The 19,045-nt window shown below is 41.3% G+C and overlaps 1 protein-coding gene across 1 annotated transcript; it reads left to right on the top strand.

The window, feature by feature from the left end:
• Nucleotides 1-7,487: 7,487 nt before the first annotated feature.
• On the top strand, nt 7,488-17,812 carry LOC147669010 (histamine H3 receptor-like). The gene is made up of 2 exons (XM_086948285.1): nt 7,488-8,240; nt 17,009-17,812. Exons 1-2 carry the CDS (start codon nt 7,488-7,490, stop codon nt 17,810-17,812), a joined length of 1,557 nt encoding a protein of 518 aa, XP_086804411.1.
• Nucleotides 17,813-19,045: the final 1,233 nt, after the last annotated feature.

Below are 19,045 nucleotides of genomic sequence, written 5' to 3'. Positions count from 1 at the left end.
CATAAATTAAATGAAAAAAAATGTCTTTGCAAGAATATCATTGTTTTTGTGGGCATTTATCATTAAACTACATCCCCTTGTAGTTGATTTAAGTTACCTCTATAATGATATGTGTTCCATCTGTGTCTGGTGTAGTTAAGGTGAAACTGTAAGAACAAATGAAAAATGCAATCAGGTTTTCATGGTCAAAAAACAGTGTTATTCTTCAATGTGTTTTTCAAGTCATTGGTTCTTAGTGCGTCTTATATGGGTCGCCAGCACGTCTACTGAGTGTGCTGTCAGTTTTTGACTGAGATTGTAGTGAACATTCTTTAGCTAGTCCTTCAAAGTGATTATTATCAGGTTTTCAATTCCTGGGATTACTGTGAAAAAACATTCATTTAATTGAAGTTTTCTCCTTGACGTATGTGTCTTTTTAATCAATACATTAGATAAAAGGCTTACTATGTCAGTACTCAAGGTGGAATTTTGATGTAGCGTGGATTCATTGCATCCATGTTTTTCTGCATTGAATTTTACTGAAACAGTTTTGCCTAGTGAGACTTAGGAACAGAAGTCATTTTTATCGGCATGTGCGGTGAGGGAACATTTCTATTTTTGTATTTACATTTGCCTTCAACGCTTATTTCTTTTTTTAAGATGAACCAATTTAAGAGTGACAATTGAAACAAACACTCCTTTTGAAAGACGAAACAAGTTGCCATTTACTTAACTTATATTGGAATACTTACTTCGTGTGATGTCTTTTAGTGTGATCTCTCCATTAGATGTCTTCCGAATAATGCTCAAGTTGTGCTTGCACCAACCAGTGTGTTGTTTTAGCTGTGCCGTCGGATGATTTATATAACCTTTTTGCACGTCTGTTTTGCGCCTTTGTGCATCTTGTTACTTAGAACAAGACCTAAGCAATCGTCATTTGTTGATGGTCAGGCCTAGGGTATCTTGGTTTGTAGTTTGCAGTTCCATTACACTTCATTCTCTCATGTGTTCAGTATCTTTGATCAAGTTTAGATTTTTTAACATGCCGAATTGCGTCGTCCTTCCCAGTTGGTATTGTTAAACATTTGAGCACCATGTTAGGCATGAAGTGTTTTCAATTTACAATTTTCTTTCTCATTCTTGATCTTCTTCATGTGCTTTGAAGGAATGCGGTCAAAGATTCGTTTATTCTCACATCATTATTCTGAAGAGCTTGAGGCCTCTGCATGCTATGCTTTTGCAAAGTGGTGTTAACGGATGACATTCACTTTATAGGCCAAGGAATAGCTTGGTGAATTTGGCTGATAAGTATGATCTCTCCATTGGAAGTTTAACCTTTGCACTTTAGACATTTCATTTAGACCCCTTACGGTCGGGTTGAAGTGCAAATTAGATAGACTTCATTTTGGGTATGAGTCCTCTCTAAGGGGGTCATTATGATGGCGAAAGGCCCTCCACCACCAGCCCTGCGGTGGCGGGCCCTCCGCCATCTGATTGCCCATTTCCCAACCCTACATTACCATGGCGGGGGAAATCGTTAGGATTGCCTGGCGGTGCGGACTGGACCGGGGAAATGGTGGCGGTGCCTAACAGGCACCGCCCACCAGATTACAATGCTGGCGTCAGCCAGCCTTTCCATGGCGGTGAAACAGCCATGGAAAGGCTGGCAGGGATTGAGTTTGGGGGCCCGTTACGGGGCCCCTTGTCTTGGGGAGGTGTTGCTGCAAGCATTTCCCTGCACTGCGTGGCAGGCACCATGTGGTGCCTGCCACATAGTGCATGAAAATTTACAGCACAGCATACATTTTGACATTGCGTACAGTGCTGCAGCCAGCAGCAACGTCCGAAATGTCAAATCCCCTGGATTGCAGTGGTGGGACCGCCACCTGACTGGCAGGCGGTCCCAAACCCCACAACGATGGCGAGCGGACTCAAGGAACACCTTCCTGCACACAATCAATAAAGTCAGGCGATTTCCTCTTTCTATGTGTTCTATGTGTTCACTTACATGTAAATACGCTGATTGCATTGGTTTTAATTAACTGAGCAATAAAGATTTACTTACTTACTCTTTAAATGTGTTCACACATAGAAAAAGGAAAAAATTAGGAGAAACATTCCCCCCTTGTTGCGCCTCCCTAATGGCACTCCTGTGGTGGCGTTAGATTCTGATGTATTCCCAGGTTAACAATTTATCATAAATCTGGGAATGCTTCAGATTCCATGGGTGTTGCGTGGGAACAGCAACATCCATTGACCACCCCTTTCACGCAGTGTTCTGAGAGTACAGGGCTCATATTTACAAGGCCATAAAAAGCCATGTAAAGTGGCTTAAAGTGGCCTTATAAATATGCTGGGGCACATTGCACCACCGGAACATAAAAAAATTGACCTTCTAGTGGTGCAAAAGTGCTCATGAATTAGACCCCTTGTGTCTGGGCAAAGGACCACCCCAGAATACTCTAGGACTCAGGGGCAGAATTTGCACAAATTTGTATATGTATTTATATGTTTTGACAAATGTTTTGTGCTGCCTGAAGAGCAGCGGCTCCCACAGGAGCCCCTCTTTAAGTTTAAGTTGCTATTGTATGTAATCCAGGTACTGAAAGCAGTGACCTGAAGAGATGTTTCAACAAAGGTTAAGTCTTTCTGAAGCTTGCACTCTTAGTCTATTGCTTTAAGGTATAGGACACTTTGTTGGATCTTGGGGATGCTTGGCAGCAAGTTCAGAGTAGAAAGATAATTCATAGTCGTTCATATTTAGTGGTGAATTGCTTTAATATTAATGACAATGGTCTTACCTTATATTTAGTGTTACTGAAAGATGGTTCTATTTTGCATTGGTGTAATATTGCTGCATTGGATTGTTGGTTATATGTTGCTGCTTCCATTGTTATGGTGACATCCTGGCAAAGATAGTAAGTAGTACAATAGGCCTGAACTTTAATAAGTGCACCCCATTATATTGTGTTTTGCATTGGGTGGGCTCTGTAGATTTAAGGGTTCAAAGCTTGTGATGGTGTGCTGTGGTGTAAACGTTTAGAGGATAGCATCAACAATGTTTCCGCTTGTTATCATATATTGTAATTGTATTGTATTGTAATTGCATTTATATAGCGCTTACTACTCCTGACGAGGCTTCAAAGCACTTTTTCAGCGAGTAGCAGTCTACTCCGGAACCCTTAAAAGACTATTGTTGAAATAGTATAGTGAAATATGAAAGTCATTTGAGTGGTGGATAGGTTAGTCGGTTATTTTGATTCAGAAGGGTAGCGGAGGGATAGAAGAGAGAAAAAGGTTTGCATTTATAGAGCACTTGTTACCCCTGATGGGGTGTTGAAGTGCTTTTTATTTACATGTAGCACGCTACTGCGGAACTCATGAAAGATAATGTGAGTGGTGGATATTAATCAGTTATTTGGATTGAGAAGGATAGCGGAGGGATAGAAAAGGGAAAAAGGTTTGCATTTATATAGTGCTTATTACCCTCGATGAGGTGTTGAAGAGCTTTTTTGGGGAGTAGCATGCTACTCCGGAACGCATTAAAGGATTAGTGTTGAAATAGTATAGTGAAGTATGAAAGTAATTTGAGTGGTGGATCTGTTAGTCATTTATTTGTATTGAGAAGAGTAGCAGAGGGATAGAAGAGGGACAACGGTTTGCATATATATAGCGCTTGTTACACCTGATGGAGTGTTGAATCGCTTTTTCGGCAAGTAGCACGCTACTCTGGAACCCATAAAGGATTAGTAGTGAATTAGTAGAGTGAAATATGAAAGTAATTTGTGTGGTCGATATTAGTCAGTTATTTGGATTGAGAAGTATGGCGGAGGGGTAGATGAGGGTCAAAGTTTTGCATACATAGTTAGAGCTTGTTACCCCTGATGGGGTGTTGAATCGCTTTTTCAGCGAGTAGCACCCTACTCCGGAAACCATAAAGGATTAGTGGTGAATTAGTATAGTGAAATATGAAGTTTGATACGTGGACATGTTATTCTGTTATTTTGATTGAAAAGGATAGTGAAGAGATAGAAAAGTGAAGGATTTAGACTTTTTTTGGGAGGCCATAGCAGTAGTGGGAGGCTTGGGATGAGTAAAAAGGGATGTGGATGGGAAGAGTCAGAGGGAAGAGTTTAGAAAGGCTTGTTTTGGGGGACCAATATAGTAAAAGCGGTGTCAGATGGTGCGAGGAGGCGTACAGTGGGGAGAATCTAAAAAGGGCCATTTTGGGAATCATAGTAGCGGTATGGGGTTTGAGATGAATGAGCGAGTGGATGTAGAGGATAAATTGATAGATAAATAGGGTGAGAAGTAGGGTAGTGCTTTGAAAGAGTATTAGAAAGAATTTGAGATGAGTCAGAGAGTTGAGGTAGAAGATATATTGAGAGAGGTATAGGGTGAGAAATAGGGTAGTACATTGGATATGCTGAATTATAAGAAAATAATAAATATATAGACCCATAAGTACATGGAAAGTTTATAGATGCATAAAGGAAGTAAGTATATGTAGATTAAAGATATTGATATAGGTATAGGTTGAAAAATAGGGAAGTGCAATGAATATGCTTTTGGGGGGGGGAGGAAAGTAATAAATATATAGAACCAAGTGCATGGAAGGTAGATAGATGCATAAAGGAAGTAAGTATAAGTAGAATAAAGATGCATTCGATGAACTCTTGGTTTTCAAGTGTTGTATTTAATAATGTTCTTTTAAAAAAACATAAATATTCTACATGTATATACAAGGCAATACACATATATAGGTACATATCTATAGTACAAATAAATGCACAGAGGGATATGCTGTATATTTCTGTTTGCTTATGTGGGGAACAGTCAATTCTTGAGTAGTTTTTTGAGGATAAGGTGGTTGTCGGTGGATCTTATGTTGGGGTAGAGAGTTCTATATTTTGGCTGCTTGAACAGAAAAGATGTCATACCTTTTTTTTTCTTGTATCTTCGGATTTTGAGGCGAGGTACAACTCTAGAGTGGAGGTTACTACGATGAATGTGTTCGGTGATTTTATTCCTAATGAAGAGCGGTCACATTCCAAGTATCGCTGTGTGGGTGATACAAAGCAGCTTGAAAGTGGATCTTCTGGCAACCGGTAGCCAATGCAGGGCTTTCAAAGCAGGGGGGATGTGGTCTCGCGGTTTGATATGCAAGAGTAGTCTGGCAGCCAAGTTCTGAATACCGTTGTAGTATTTTCATAGTCAATAAAGGTGATCCGTGGTAGAGGCTATTAGCTTAATTGAGTTTGGGCAGAACAAGGGAGATAGTAGCTTGGACCTTGTGTGGAAATCCCAAATGGGGGAACATTCGTCGCAGAGTTTTTATAGTAACAAAGCTTGATTTTGCTAGTTTGTCCACTTGGGCATTCATCCATTGCTTGGAGTCCATGGTCATTCCGAGGTTTCTTACTTCCTAAGATACTTTAGGTGGCGATCCCAGTTCATCAGGCCAGGCGGTAAGCAGGTCATAATATTTCCAATTGCCACACGTGAGTATTTCTGTTTTGGAAGCATTCAATTTGAAATGGCTCCAAGTCATCCATTGGTCCACGGTTCTGAGACATCTGAAAATTGGTGAGTGTGTGTCATCTGAATAGTTATAGCACGTGAGGTGAAATTGATTGATCAGCACTGGTAATGACTTCATGAAGATGTTGAAAAGCATGGGTGGGATGATAGAGCCGTGAGGATCCCCAGCCTTTGTGGAGTATGGTTTGTATGAGAAAGGTGGGGTATGGATGACATTAGTTCTGTTTCGAAGGTAGGACGTGATACAGTCTAAAGCAGTCCCCTCTATGCCAGCTTCGTAGAGTCTTTGTATCAGAGTGTCACGTTCACCCGGGTCAAAAGCAGCTCAGAGATCCAAGAGGTGTAGCGCAGCAACCCCGTTGCGGTCAACTGTGTTCTTCAGGTCATCACAGATGGCAAGGAGGGCAGATTCTGTGCCTCTTCCCGTATGGAATCATGTTTGGAAGTCTGAAAGTATGGCATTGTCCTCAATGAATTGTGACATCTGGGCAAACACTGCTCTTTCTAACAGTTTTCCAGGGAAAGGTCCATTTGTAATCAGTCTGTAGTTGTCAAAGTTCAGCGGGTCCAAGTTTGTTTTCTTCAGTAAAGGGCGTATGTATGACTTTTTGAGTTCTACTGGAAATATTCCAGTAGTTAAGGAATTGTTGATGATTCTCCTTACTGTAGTGGCAGCAGAGGTTGTTAGAAGAATTGTCTTGCAAGTTTGCGGTGGACAGGGGTCAGAAGGGCTGCTGGCAGACCTACCTGCTTTGACCAGGTCCATACAAACATAATGTGAAATGTGTTGGAAGGAACGGAGAGGCTGAGTTAGAGTATTCTTGGATTGTTGTTTTGTACTTTGTCTCTGTTTTAAGTATGAGTCCAACGTGACTGATTTGTCTGTGTAATGATTTGCCAGTTTGTCTGTGAAATCTTGAGTAAAGATATGAGTTCCTCCTAGGCAATATGGTTTACGAAATTCATTGAGTATTTTATAGAGTTTTTCATTTGCACATTTAGCATTTTGAATGCTGTCTGAATAGTACCTTTTCTTTGCTTTTTTGGTAGCAGACTTGTACAGTCTGTTAATTTTCTGTAGGTGAAGTTTCTCTAGATTGTTTTTTGTTTCGAGCCGGCATATTGCAGCTTTCTAATTTGTTGTTTTATGTCTCTGATCTCTGTATTTCTCCAAGGTGCTTGTTTTCTTTTGTTCTGTTGTGTGGTTTTGAGTGGTATCCGGATCCACAAAGCTTCCTGTAGCCACTCATATAGCTTTTTAACAGAATTCATGTTTCCAGATCTGTACTGGATGTTGGTTTTGTTTCTAAGTGTTCCAAATTGAGTTTGTTCCAAGGTCGATAGGTGGATGCCTGTAAGGTGGATTTAGGTGAGTCGCTTAGTGTTGTTTTATGTTGGAAAGCAAGCAAATAGTGGTCTGACCATGTGACCTGAGTTATAGAGCAAAAGGTAACTAGTTCTGCTTTTGCAAAAATTACATCAAGGATATGTCCAGTGATGTGTCTAACCATACCTAGGCACACAACACGAAAATAAACAGTATGTAATATTGTTCCAACATTTCAATTCAATTAAGAATGATCCTTAATTGGGGGAATCATGACACCCGCGAGCTGAGTGGTAGCGCACATTCTCAGGTCTTGGGGGAAAGCACTGAGGATCCAATCAGTACACTAGAGGGTTTCAGTTGCAACGCTCAACAGCAGGAAGACTCTGACTCGGGACAGGGCACGGCCTCACAGAAATACCACGGGAAGGTGAGGTCTGTGAGGGAGACCAGGAATAAAGCAGTGCTGAAAAATAGTTCAGTTCATATCTCCCCCTCCCTGCGATCTTTCTTCAGGGTCCAGCCCCAGGTTTTGAATATTAATAACCAAGAGGCTCCTACTGAATCACATAGCTCCCTCCCTGTCACTAGAAATACCACTTTTAAAATATCTGAGGATCCCTGTGAGATCCTTTGCAACATGTCTAAATCAATATCCGCAGAGTCCATTATTAGCCCTTCTACCTTGACCGAGCAGTTGGATACCGCTGTCCCACCCTTAGGGTCAGATACTAATATACCTAGCCTTGATGAGTCTAATCTACTTAAGGAGACACCTTTAGTTCCACCAGGGTATTTTCGGTCTGTTGCTTCTATTGATAGTGGGGCAGAAATTCCAGTTGGGTCCTATATCGAGGCTCTCCTTGCCTCTTTGAAAACGGACATAAAACAAGGCTTTATGATCTCAGCAGACAACCAGTCTGAGATTTGGGCAGCTTGTGAGGTGTTGGAGAAAAAAGTAGATTTGCTCAATAAAAGAACTGAATCTCTGGAGGGCTCAGTAGAGGAGCTTAAGGCTAATTTGGGGTCTGCTGAAGTGAAAATCCAAGTTCTGCGAAGGGATGGAGACGCCATGCGGGAGAGAATGGAGACACTTGAGAACTATTCACGGAAGAATAACCTTCGTTTATTGAAGGTTCCGGAGGGTAAAGAAGGGAGCGATATTAAAACCTTTGTTGCAGCACTATTAAAGGAGTCGCTGAATCTGGAGGACCCGGTTGATTTTCTGGAGCAGGACATTCAAAGGGTTCATAGAGATAATTTTCGATTAAATACTGCTAGGATCAAACCAAGAAAGATTCTAATCAACTTTCTTACTTATACATTAAAGGAGAAGATCTTAAACTTAGCCCTGAAAGTAAAATCATTAAAGGGCCCAGACTTTCCATTCGAGGTACGTTCTGATTTATCCAAAGTTACTCTGGATCGTCAGTGGGAACTGGGCCAAAGAATGGAGAAATTCAGGTCTTTGGGTGCTACTGTTCAAATGAGATTTCCCGCCTTCCTGAAAATTATGTACAATAACAAAATGTACAATATTTGATCTCCAAATGAGGCTGATGATTTATTGACATCTTTAAGGCACGCCTCTCGGGAGACGGAATGAATTTATTTTGAACTGAGTTGATAGTTCTTTCCACTAAGTAATTTCAGGGGGAAAAAACGAGAGAATAAAGGGAGTGAAGGGGAAGGGGAAAGCACAAAAAAAGGAAAAAAAATAGGAAGAAGAAAGTAAAATAGGATTTATATATTGCACAGTATTATATAATGGTTACAAGTTAGGGAAATTGCTATAAAGTGTTATAGCTTTTTGGGATTAACCCAATGACCCTATGTCTTGTTAACCTCACTGATAATAAAGTTTACGGGTCCAGACATATATTCTCTTATTGATTAAGGCGGGAGGTAATTTGTGCCTAACTCTTATTTGCTTTTTTTTCTATTATTTTTCTTCTCTTAGCACTAGCGGTATAGTTTAGGGTAGAGGGGTAGAGGAAGGTAGCTGGAGTACGTAAATTCTGGCTATACATCAGGCCAGAGTAATTAGGGATGGGTTTCCCAAGGGAGGGGGGCGTCACAGGGGGTGAAAGGGTAAAAATTCCTCATACACAGGTGCTCTTTGTGTACCAATTACTTTTTAGCCTTATGCAGGATGTGTACCAGGGGGTCCAGCAGCCTTTTGGGGTCGAGACAGGACCGGATTCAGGGTATGGTAGGGAGCTGCCATAGGTGGGGATGGTAGGGAAAGGTATGGTTCCATGACATCGCTTCACTATTTGCCCTGGAATGTCAATGGCCTGCGGATGAAGGGTAGAAGGGACAGAATACTCCAATATCTGAGAGATTCCCCGGCACAGGTCATTGCCATCCAGGAAACGTATCTCCTTAAATCTGAGACTACAGACTTATTAAAAAAATCAGAGATAGGTAGATAATTTTATTTGCACGGATCAAACAGCAAATATCAGAGGACTACTGTTTATATTTAAAAAAACAAGATAAGGTACAAATATTGGAATGTAGGGAAGACCGAAGCGGTAGATGGCTTATACTAAGAGTTTCCCTAGGGGGCATGCTTATCTCCCTCTTGGGGTACTAGACCCAAATCAGGATGACCCGTCATACTTCGACATTATCCGCTCCCATCTTTTAGACTTTCCGGACCCCGTAATCTGGGTCGGAGACTTTAATATTGTGTTAAACCCTTTGTTTGATAAATCGCCAAACTCAAGAGCTACTGTTCCCTCCAAGTCACGACAATTACTTTTAATAACGATGGCGCAGCTAGGGTTATCTGATATATGGAGGGAAAGGGTGGGAGATCAATTGGGGGTTTTGTTTAAAAAACCTAAAGTATAAACACAAATCTAGGATAGACTATGCTATGTTCAGTTGCAGTCTCAAAGACTCAGTTCAAGATATTGTCTATCTGCCATCTCACCTCTCTGATCATTCCGCAATCTTTTTTAATTTGATACTTACACAGCAACACTTCCATAGATCTTGGTCTTTTGATCGTACTATCTTGTTAGAGGATGATGAAATCAACTTCCTCCGTATCGAGACTAAGCACTTCCTCGAGATAAACTTACATTTAACTAAGGCTTCCATTGTCTGGAACGCTCTGAAAGCCTTCTGGTGAGGCTGTATTACTAATAGAGCCTCCTATATAAGGAAGAAATTTAGGGATGCCATCAAGGGCTTAGAAGTAGAGATGAGTATCATTGAGCATAAAGTAGGTACTCACATGGACTCTAGTGAGGACCGTAAAAAACTTAGACTCTCTCAAAAAACAACTCGAATCTACTCTGCAAGAGAGAATTGCCCGTAGATCACTTCTCTCATCTCCTCTCACGGCCCCAGCCGCACCCTTCGCTCTTCCTCCCTCTCTCTCTTGCACATCCCCCGCTTTCGCAAATCCAGAACGGGAGGTACTCGGTTTTCGGTCCTGGCCCCCCAGTTCTGAAACAGCCTCCCACTTTCTATTTGTTCCATCCCCATTTACACTCACTTCCGTAAGGCCCTCAAAACTTTCCTCTTTTCTCAGGCATTCCCTTCTTAGTTCCCCATGTTTTCCTCTGTGAGCTCTGATCAGGTCCCCAGCGCCAGGAAGCCGCTTGGCCGCAGTGCGCTTTATTAAATACTTTTTCAATTTCATTTAATTTCAAGTGAGTAAAATCTCTCATTTCGAATTTGGAGAGGCAGCTGGGAAGTTACTTGCCTGGAAAACAAAATCTGACCAGATGCAAAATTACATAAATAAGATCATGGTAGAAGGTGAGACCTCTCCCCGCCTATCTGATGTGAACACTGGTAATGCATTTCAGGATTTCTTCCAAATGATATATAAGGAAGACATCATTATGGATACTTGGCTAGATAGGTTCTCCTTACCTAAAATTTCAAATGAGCAAAAGTTAGGATTGGAGCTTGAGATCACTGATGAGGAAGTTAGTAAGGCTATCTCTCAGTCTAAACGAGGGAAGGCTGCTGGCCCAGACGGTTTACTAGGGGAGTTGTATCACTCACTTAAGGAGGATAGTATTCCTATTTTGGTGAAAATCTTCAATAATATACTCATTAGGGGTGACGACCCTCCCACTTCATGGAGTGAGGCTACAGTAGTGTTGATTCTTAAACAGGGTAAAGATCCAACTGATTGTGGGTCGTATCGCCCCATTTCACTCCTCAACAGTGATTATAAAATTTTTGCTACCATCTTGTCAAATAGGTTGGGGGGTGTTCCCGGCACTATTATTCACCCAGATCAAAAGGGTTTCATCAAGGGGCGTCAATTAGCGCATCTTACGTACGATCTGGTCGGCGCTATTGACATGGCATTCACCTTTTCACTCCTGTTGGCCGTCTTAACCCTCAATGCAACCAAAGCCTTTGATAGGGTTAATTAGGCTTATCTGTCAGAGGTTATGATGAATGTCAACCTGGGAGATAGTTTCTGCCAAGCTAGAGAACTCTTGTACAAAGCCCCGACTGCCAAACTGTTAGTAAATAGCTCTCTGACAGAGATATTTAAGATCACAAGGGGTACAAGGCAGGGCTGCCCGCTCTCCCCTCTCCTTTTTAACCTTTACATCGAACCATTTGCACAGGTTCTTAGGGAGGACCTTAACATCGCTTCCTTTAAATCTGGAGGGTGGGAAAAGCGGGTGGCCGTATATGCAGATGATATCCTCATTTTTACAGCTGATCCCGATTTAGCCTTTCCAACAGTTATCAATCAGGCGGAGGAGTTTGGCAAAATCTCAGGTTATGAAATAAACGCCAATAAAACCGAAATCATGGACTGGAACATTCCCAATTCACAATTTACCATAGGTTCCTCTTTGCGTTATTTGGGGATAAGAATTACGCAAGAGGTTGGGAAGATTCCTGAACACAATCTAGATCGGGTGTTTAGGGAGTGTCAAAAGCAGTTGAAATCTTGGACTCTCCTCCCCTTATCCATTCTGGGGAGGAACAATATAGTAAAGATGTCCATCTTGCCTAAATGTACATTTCTTTTTAATTCTATCCCTTTGGCGTTTGGCCAAGCAAATAGAGAAATGCCAACGGGAACTAAACTCCTTCATCTGGAAATATAAAGCGACCAGACTGGCGTGGAAAAAGCTCAGGAGGAGGAGGGAAAAAGGATGCTTGGCATTGCCGGACCTACAATATTATGCATGGGCTTTTCAGCTCTCGCACTCGAGAATGCTCTTAAAGGTACCCACTAATACATCAGGTGGAGAAATGTCTCGGGCCATGTTAAAGGGAGAAGGCCTGCCGGAGGAAGGTTTTATGTTTAAATTTGGGGACCAAAATTTTTTCACAAAAATTAAATTAAAAGTCCTCTATTCGTTACCCAGAAGTTGGGCAATTATAAGAAGGAAAGTTGGGCTTAGTTATTTCTCAAATTTTGCAACAATATGGGACTCCCCAGGTATACCATCATGCTTTCAGGACAATGTGATCATTCCTGTGAGGGTCTCAGGCATTTTAAAGTGGGGAGACCTATTGGTTGGGCGTTCTATCTTGTCCTGGGAAGGCCTACGGGGGATAGTGGGCCCAGGTCTATCCAGGTTCAAATATGTTCAGATGAAGAGCTGGGCTCAGGCACAGTCTAGGAAGGATACTCTTCTGGGGAAGGATAGTAATCTTGAGGAACTCCTAGTGGCATGGCCCGGGGGTAGGAAGGAGGTTGCATTGTGGTACTGGGCAATCAAGGAAGAGGCGGACGGCGACTTGACACTTGCCGATGAGTTATGGGGAGATCAGCTAAATTTTGAGTGTATGCAGGTCTGGATGGATTCATTTATTTTGCTGCATAAAATAGTAAAACCTGCCTGGCTGAAGGGAAACCATCTCTTCCCAGCCCATAGGGCGTATTTTTCTCCTCTAAAACTATCGAAGTTTCAGCCTGGTAAAGTATGCAACAAATGTGGCCTTCCGGAAGCATCGGACGTTCATATGTTTCAAAGACTGCCCTGTAATCTGTCCCTTCTGGGACGAGGTGAAGAAGACTTAGGATTCCATTTTGAAGGTCTTAGTCACTATCACTCTCCCTTTAATCATTTTTGGCCTTAATGATAACATCATCAGTCAAGCCAGATCTTTCCTTTTCTATGCGATGCTCATGGCCAGAAGAGAAATCTGCAAATTCTGGGTAGACCTTACTGCTCCATTCCACTCAGGTTGGCTAACCTCGCTTTATGATGTATCTAGGGTGGACTTGGCTAGATCCTGTAGTAAGAAAAAGCTTGCATTTTGGGATCTTTTGGTACGTTGGAAATAGGATGTCCGGGTGGGGGTTCTCCGGGTCCTATGATTATGCCTTTTCCAGCTCCATGGACAAGACCTACAGGTCTCTTTGGCAAACAGTATGGTCCGACAGGTTGAAAAATACCTCGGTGGAGTAAATTCTTCTACCATCTAATTCTGGATGTTCCTTCCTCCAGTCATTCAATCGTGTCTTGGTCTGGGTTAACACTTATACAAAGACCCCTGAACTTATTCATAAAGGACACGCAAGGTGGTCGGCGCTTTTCCTAAGAGGGCTAAGGCAAATGAGGACAAAAAAAAAGAATGATCCTTAATTATGCTGCAGTAGTGTTGCTGTATCTGTAATACAATTTTCATTAGGCCACAACAGAAACCAGCCGACACGTGTTTCATTGCATGTGGAAAGTAATTCTGCGACTTCCTCAGGGATGAATAGCGAAGTTTAACTCCTTGTAAACGCTCTGCCGGTGATAATTTCAACCCGGCTGGGCTTAGGCAGTGTCTGTGGACAATTAGTCTTGAAGGATCGCTGGGCTGCCGGTTCAAAGGGTCTCCGGTGGTATAGAATAGAGTTGTGTACTGTTTGTAGGTGATGATGGAAATGTTTAGTAGCTGGGGGAGAAGGGTATATATCCATTTGCAGGCAAAATAATGTGTAATATTCAAGAGTGTGTGAGTAGTACATTACTTTTTTCATTTTTTAATAAGTAGAAACATAGTTTGGACCATGATTTATTGAGTGTTTGTTGCAGGCTTAATGTCTGTGTCGTTAGCCCACACCACCTACCATGACTAGTTCTTGCACTGTTCTGTGTTGCTACCCCGAGAGAGTCAAGTTTTACACAAGGATACTTAGTTCCCAGTCAAACGATTGTTGCCGACATATTACTTGTAAAGGACCCACATTCCTTCCAACTAATAACCCACTTTCTTATATGTGTACTGTTTACCTTTGCCTCCATTGCACAAAAATACTACAGCTATTGGACCCTGGAGTTCAGTTGATTCACCTCAGACTAGTTCTTAGAGCCGTTCACTAATCAGCTGGAGATAAAGAATAACATTTGAACACCTTGTTATAAAATGCAAGGTAGTTCAGGGTGGTCCTGAAGCTCTTTGGAAATCCACTTTTCAAAATCTTATTTTAATTCTTTTTTAAAATGACCTATATATCTGTCAAAGGGGTCTTTACTGTTCATGAAAACAGACATTTTATAATTAGAGCAATTTGTATTCCTTCTATGGGGAGGCTGTACGACATTGGTTGGGAACTAGAACCGAATTACCTCCTGTTGTCTGTTCCAGCCCAGCAAGTAGGATGCAACCAAACCCTGTTCTGTCACACTCCTATTTTTCACAATGGTAGCATGCATTCCGAACAGAATGCATGCTCTCATTGTAAAAAGCAGAGGTGTAGTTCATTCCTGCACCCGGTGGAAGGCACCCCAAGGTGCCTGCCACTGGGTTTAGGGATCAATAGCGGGGCACCTTAGGTGCCCCTAGGCCGCCATTTGGAGGTATTGCACTGATGGGGGCCCTGCTGGGGAGCCCCAAAGCAGGATTCCCACAGATTTTAAGTGTCGGAAATGCAAGCACAGAAATGCTGTGTGAATTATCCATCGCAATCCCTCGGCTGGAAAGAGCCGCCCAAAGAATTGATGGAGGATTTCTGAATGGCAGCCAGGCCTTCCGAGCCTGTCGGAGACCATTTGGAAATCCGGTTCAGATTCCTTTCTGACCGACCGCATCAAAATGGGTCAGTTGGAAAGGAATTCGAACATGACATTCCGATGTGGTCAGAATGACTGTAACCGACGGTCAAAGTCGTTTCCGACAGCATCGGAATCAGTCCCTAAGATGTATGGACCTGAACATTTAACAAAAGTTTTAGGATAAGACTTTAAGAACTTAAAAAAGCAACATAAATCTTTTTTTTTAATGTATTTATATCACTATTTCAAACTTGACATACTATTTATTCACCCTCTAATGTATTAATTTACTTTGTAATAGAAGGAATTTCAAAATAAATACAGAATTAAATCAAACAATGTACCTATATAGAACTGCTAACTTAAAGTTAATTCTGAAGGTTGGCCCCTATATCCTAATTGCTATAATGAAATAAAAGAAAGTAAAATGAGGTAAAATAGCACCAGACACACCAGGTTAGAAGAATGAGCTCCAAAACTGGAAAAGACTGGATTGTAAGAAACAAATAATAACATTGCCGGAATACAGGATATACTAAAGTGGGCTAGAGAAAAGAGCCCACAAATATTACAATATGTTGAATTCAAATAAAAGAAACATTGGGTGAATGAAGTTCCCATTAAAAACAATGCTAGTCTATATACATTTTTAAAAACTCTCCCCACATGCCATCAAAAATGGAAGAATCACAACTTCTTCTGAATAAAACCTTTTCTAGATCCTTAAAATGATTGGACAGTTATAAGTCTCGCATAATCTAAAAAGGATCATTTTGGTGATCATTTTGTCCTTTCACAATAAATTGCCTCTGAAGCATCTTAAGCTGGCATGTGTGTTCATCTGAACACAAGATGGCTAGCCATTCAGAAGTTTTTTCTTGCCCTCTAAGACTAAAGAAATAATTTTGAAAATGTAACAACTCATACATATTCTTACAAGACATGTACTAAGATGCCTTATGATAAGTCACAAATCTCACAGGCATCATCATCTCTCAAACCCAGTTTGTTTAGTGGCACTGAAGAGCAGTACTTTTTGTAAAAGAAAGAGTTTCCAATAAATATTATACAGATCATGGAAGACTTTGATATGAAAAATCATAATTTCCATATCTTTCAAGAATTCATCACCTATAGACTCGTCGAATTCCAAGCTTGAGATATTTTTAATTTCGGTGAAGGCCAACTTTCAACTTGCACTCCTCAGGACATTTAAAATAACTGGTTGTGATAACTTCTCTTTCCCGAGAGAGTAGGAAATATGGGGAGTGTAGTAAATTGTAAAGAATGTACAATGTCAAGAACGTTAAAAACGCTAGCTACCTACCTGTGAGCCTGTGGGACCAGCATGGGACTCAGGTGCAGATGAAGATGTGTGGTTTATAAGACGGTCAGAGGACTCTATAAAGACATATGCAATATCATGTTTTTCATGCATTATCTTGGGTTTTATTACAAAAATAGGTGCCAATCAGGACAATATTTTAACTATAACAGATACATGCAAATGATGATGGAGCCTTGAGGTGTAAATTAAACCTGGGTGGAGTTCGCAGAAATCCGCAAAGTGCAAAAAAACCTGCCTCATACATGGTGCTCCGCGAGCGGCAGAGTACGTTAGCAAATTGCAGTTCATAGTAATTTTCAGCACAGGGTGTTTTTCCGCACTGTGAAATTATTGTGAATGGCACAATGCACAGCACAAGCGGGTGCTAGTAGGCCCTACTTCCTTTTTGCAGCTTGAGTAGATTTTCTACTTGAGCGGCAGCTTTCTCAACATGAACGGACAGTTACTCAACGTGAGCAGTTGTAAGCATACGCGGCCACTTGCATTGAACAATCAGACAGCCTGTGTTGAGCAATCTTGCCAGGACGTTGATTTCCCCCACTAGCGCTCGCCAACTTGACATTGACGAGCTCGAATGAGGAAAAATCTCACTGGGAGGTAGAATTTGCTCGCTCCCTCACTCCAACTTGATGTTAACGAGCATGATTGATGAAAAAATCTCTGCGAGGTTCTTGTAACGCAGAGTGTGGAAAATTCCACAAACTCAGCGAGTGGAGAGGAGTTCTCCACCCAGGCTTAGTGTAAATAGATGTATTTAATGCAGTTATAAAAATGCAAAGATATTGCTGCCACTGTTGAAAATAATCTTTTACCTCCCACCAGGTGGAATACCGAATTCAACAGAACGTGTCACACAAAGCTCTAAAGAAGATATTATGTGCTTGGATGTGCTCCATCACTTTGTACTGCCCACCAATCATTTTCTGGGAGTACATTATCGGAGAAAGCACTGTTCCAATGGATGCCTGTTTTTATGAGTTTAATAACATCTGGAATTTTTTGCTTGTATTTTCCCTATGCTCTCTCATAATACCAGCTGTCTTTGTCAGCTATTTTAACTTAATCATTTGCTGGAAAGTTACAGAAAGCAGTAAAAAAAGACGAAGCTGTCAACCTGTAAAAAGCAACACTATTCCCCCAAAGCCCGCCACAGAGCAATCAGACGCTTTATTCTTTGTAAAACTACAACAGGCCACTGAAGAAATAACAGAATCACCTTCCCATTTGAATACTTCAAGATGTCCCAGTGTATCTCTGAAGGAGAAAATGTCAGCTTTGTTAAGTTCTTCAAAGAAGAATGACAAAAATCCACCATCACGTGTGCTCAACAACAACCATATTAAATCCAACAACCCAAATAGTTCTTCAAACATAAGAGCATCTAAGGACATACAAATTGCGAAGTCTCTTTCCATCATAGTCTGTATATTTTCTGTTTGCTGGACACCATACTCAGTCTTGATGGTGATAAGAGCTGCCTGTCATGGTGTTTGCATAGAGTCCTATTGGTATGAAATTGCCTTTTGGCTTTTGTGGTTCAATTCTTTCATTAACCCATTTCTCTATCCTTTATGTCACAGTAGCTTCAAAAAAGCTTTTGCCAGATTGTTGTTCAAACAGTCCTGAATTTCGCTAAATGTTTACCCAGGCTGCTTATGCAATACTATTGTGGCTTGTTTTACTATTGTCAAATGTGTTGCCTTTACAAAGAAAAAAATATAAGAGGCCCAGATCATGTCAAATCTCTGCATATGCGTAATAATAGCCGGATGTTCACATCGTTACTACATCTTTGGCAATTTTGTGCACTTATTGCCTAACTACTTTTCTCTCAGTTTCCTGTTTAAGAGTGTCTAACATATATATAGTTTGCATATTTTAATACTAAATTTGGGCTTGGAGGAGTTGCTGACAGACTCATAAAATTCTTCAAACATGAATTTTAGTGAAACAAAAAGTGAAGAAACAGCACGTGTTCATCATTAACCATGTTCTTCCCTCTTACACTATTTGTTTTATTAGATATTTATATTGAAAATCATGACAACCCACAACAGAGCTGTAGTGTTCAATGTCTGACTGATTAAAAACTATATGAATTATTATTTAGTTCAATTTCTTTATGTAGGATAGCCATTAGTCAAAAATACCAAGGGGCAGATTTACAAGCCCCTTTCGCTGCTAGTACGTCACTTTTTGTCCTTGTAAATACGGCACCTTTACACGTAGCACTTTGCATAAAAAGGGAGTTCCATGGGTGTTGCTGTGGGTGTTCCCACGCAACACCCATGGAACCAGACGCATTTCCAGATTTTCAAGGAGTTGTAAACCTGGAAATGCATCCGTATGCTACCCCATCCTAGGGCTGGCGTAGCGAGGCGCAACGAGGAGAAATGTTTTCATTTCTCCTCGTTTTTGTCCTCTTTCAATGCGTGCTGACTTCTACAGCATGCATTGAAAAAGGAAAATGACTTTAGTGATTGTTTCTGTGCAGGAAGGTGCCCCTTCCTGCACAAAAATAATCTCCCCATGACTCAGGCATACTTGCACTTGCAAGGGTGCCTGCGCATGGCAGCTGTTTGTGCGCCAGCGCAGGGGAGAGCACATGAAATGCAACATATCAATGTAAATATGTGGCATTCCTGTGCTCTGAAAGTTCCGCAGCGTGGCGCAGCCAAATGGCTTGTGGTGCCACGCTGCCGCACTTTCTTGTTAATCTGCCCCTTAGTGGCGCTGATTTTAAATGATACCTGCAGATTTCTACTTCATAAATGGCTTGCATTTTAATTCTGTATCTTAACATAAAATGACATCCAGCACAGATAATTTTTTCCTGTCAGCAGACATACTCTATATCAA

This window comes from Lissotriton vulgaris, unplaced genomic scaffold (assembly GCF_964263255.1).
Source record: "Lissotriton vulgaris unplaced genomic scaffold, aLisVul1.2 SCAFFOLD_1393, whole genome shotgun sequence".
NCBI classification, from domain to species: Eukaryota; Metazoa; Chordata; class Amphibia; order Caudata; family Salamandridae; genus Lissotriton; species Lissotriton vulgaris.
The sequence above is the reverse complement of the archived record's forward strand: the minus strand, read 5'-3'. Positions and strand labels throughout refer to the sequence as shown.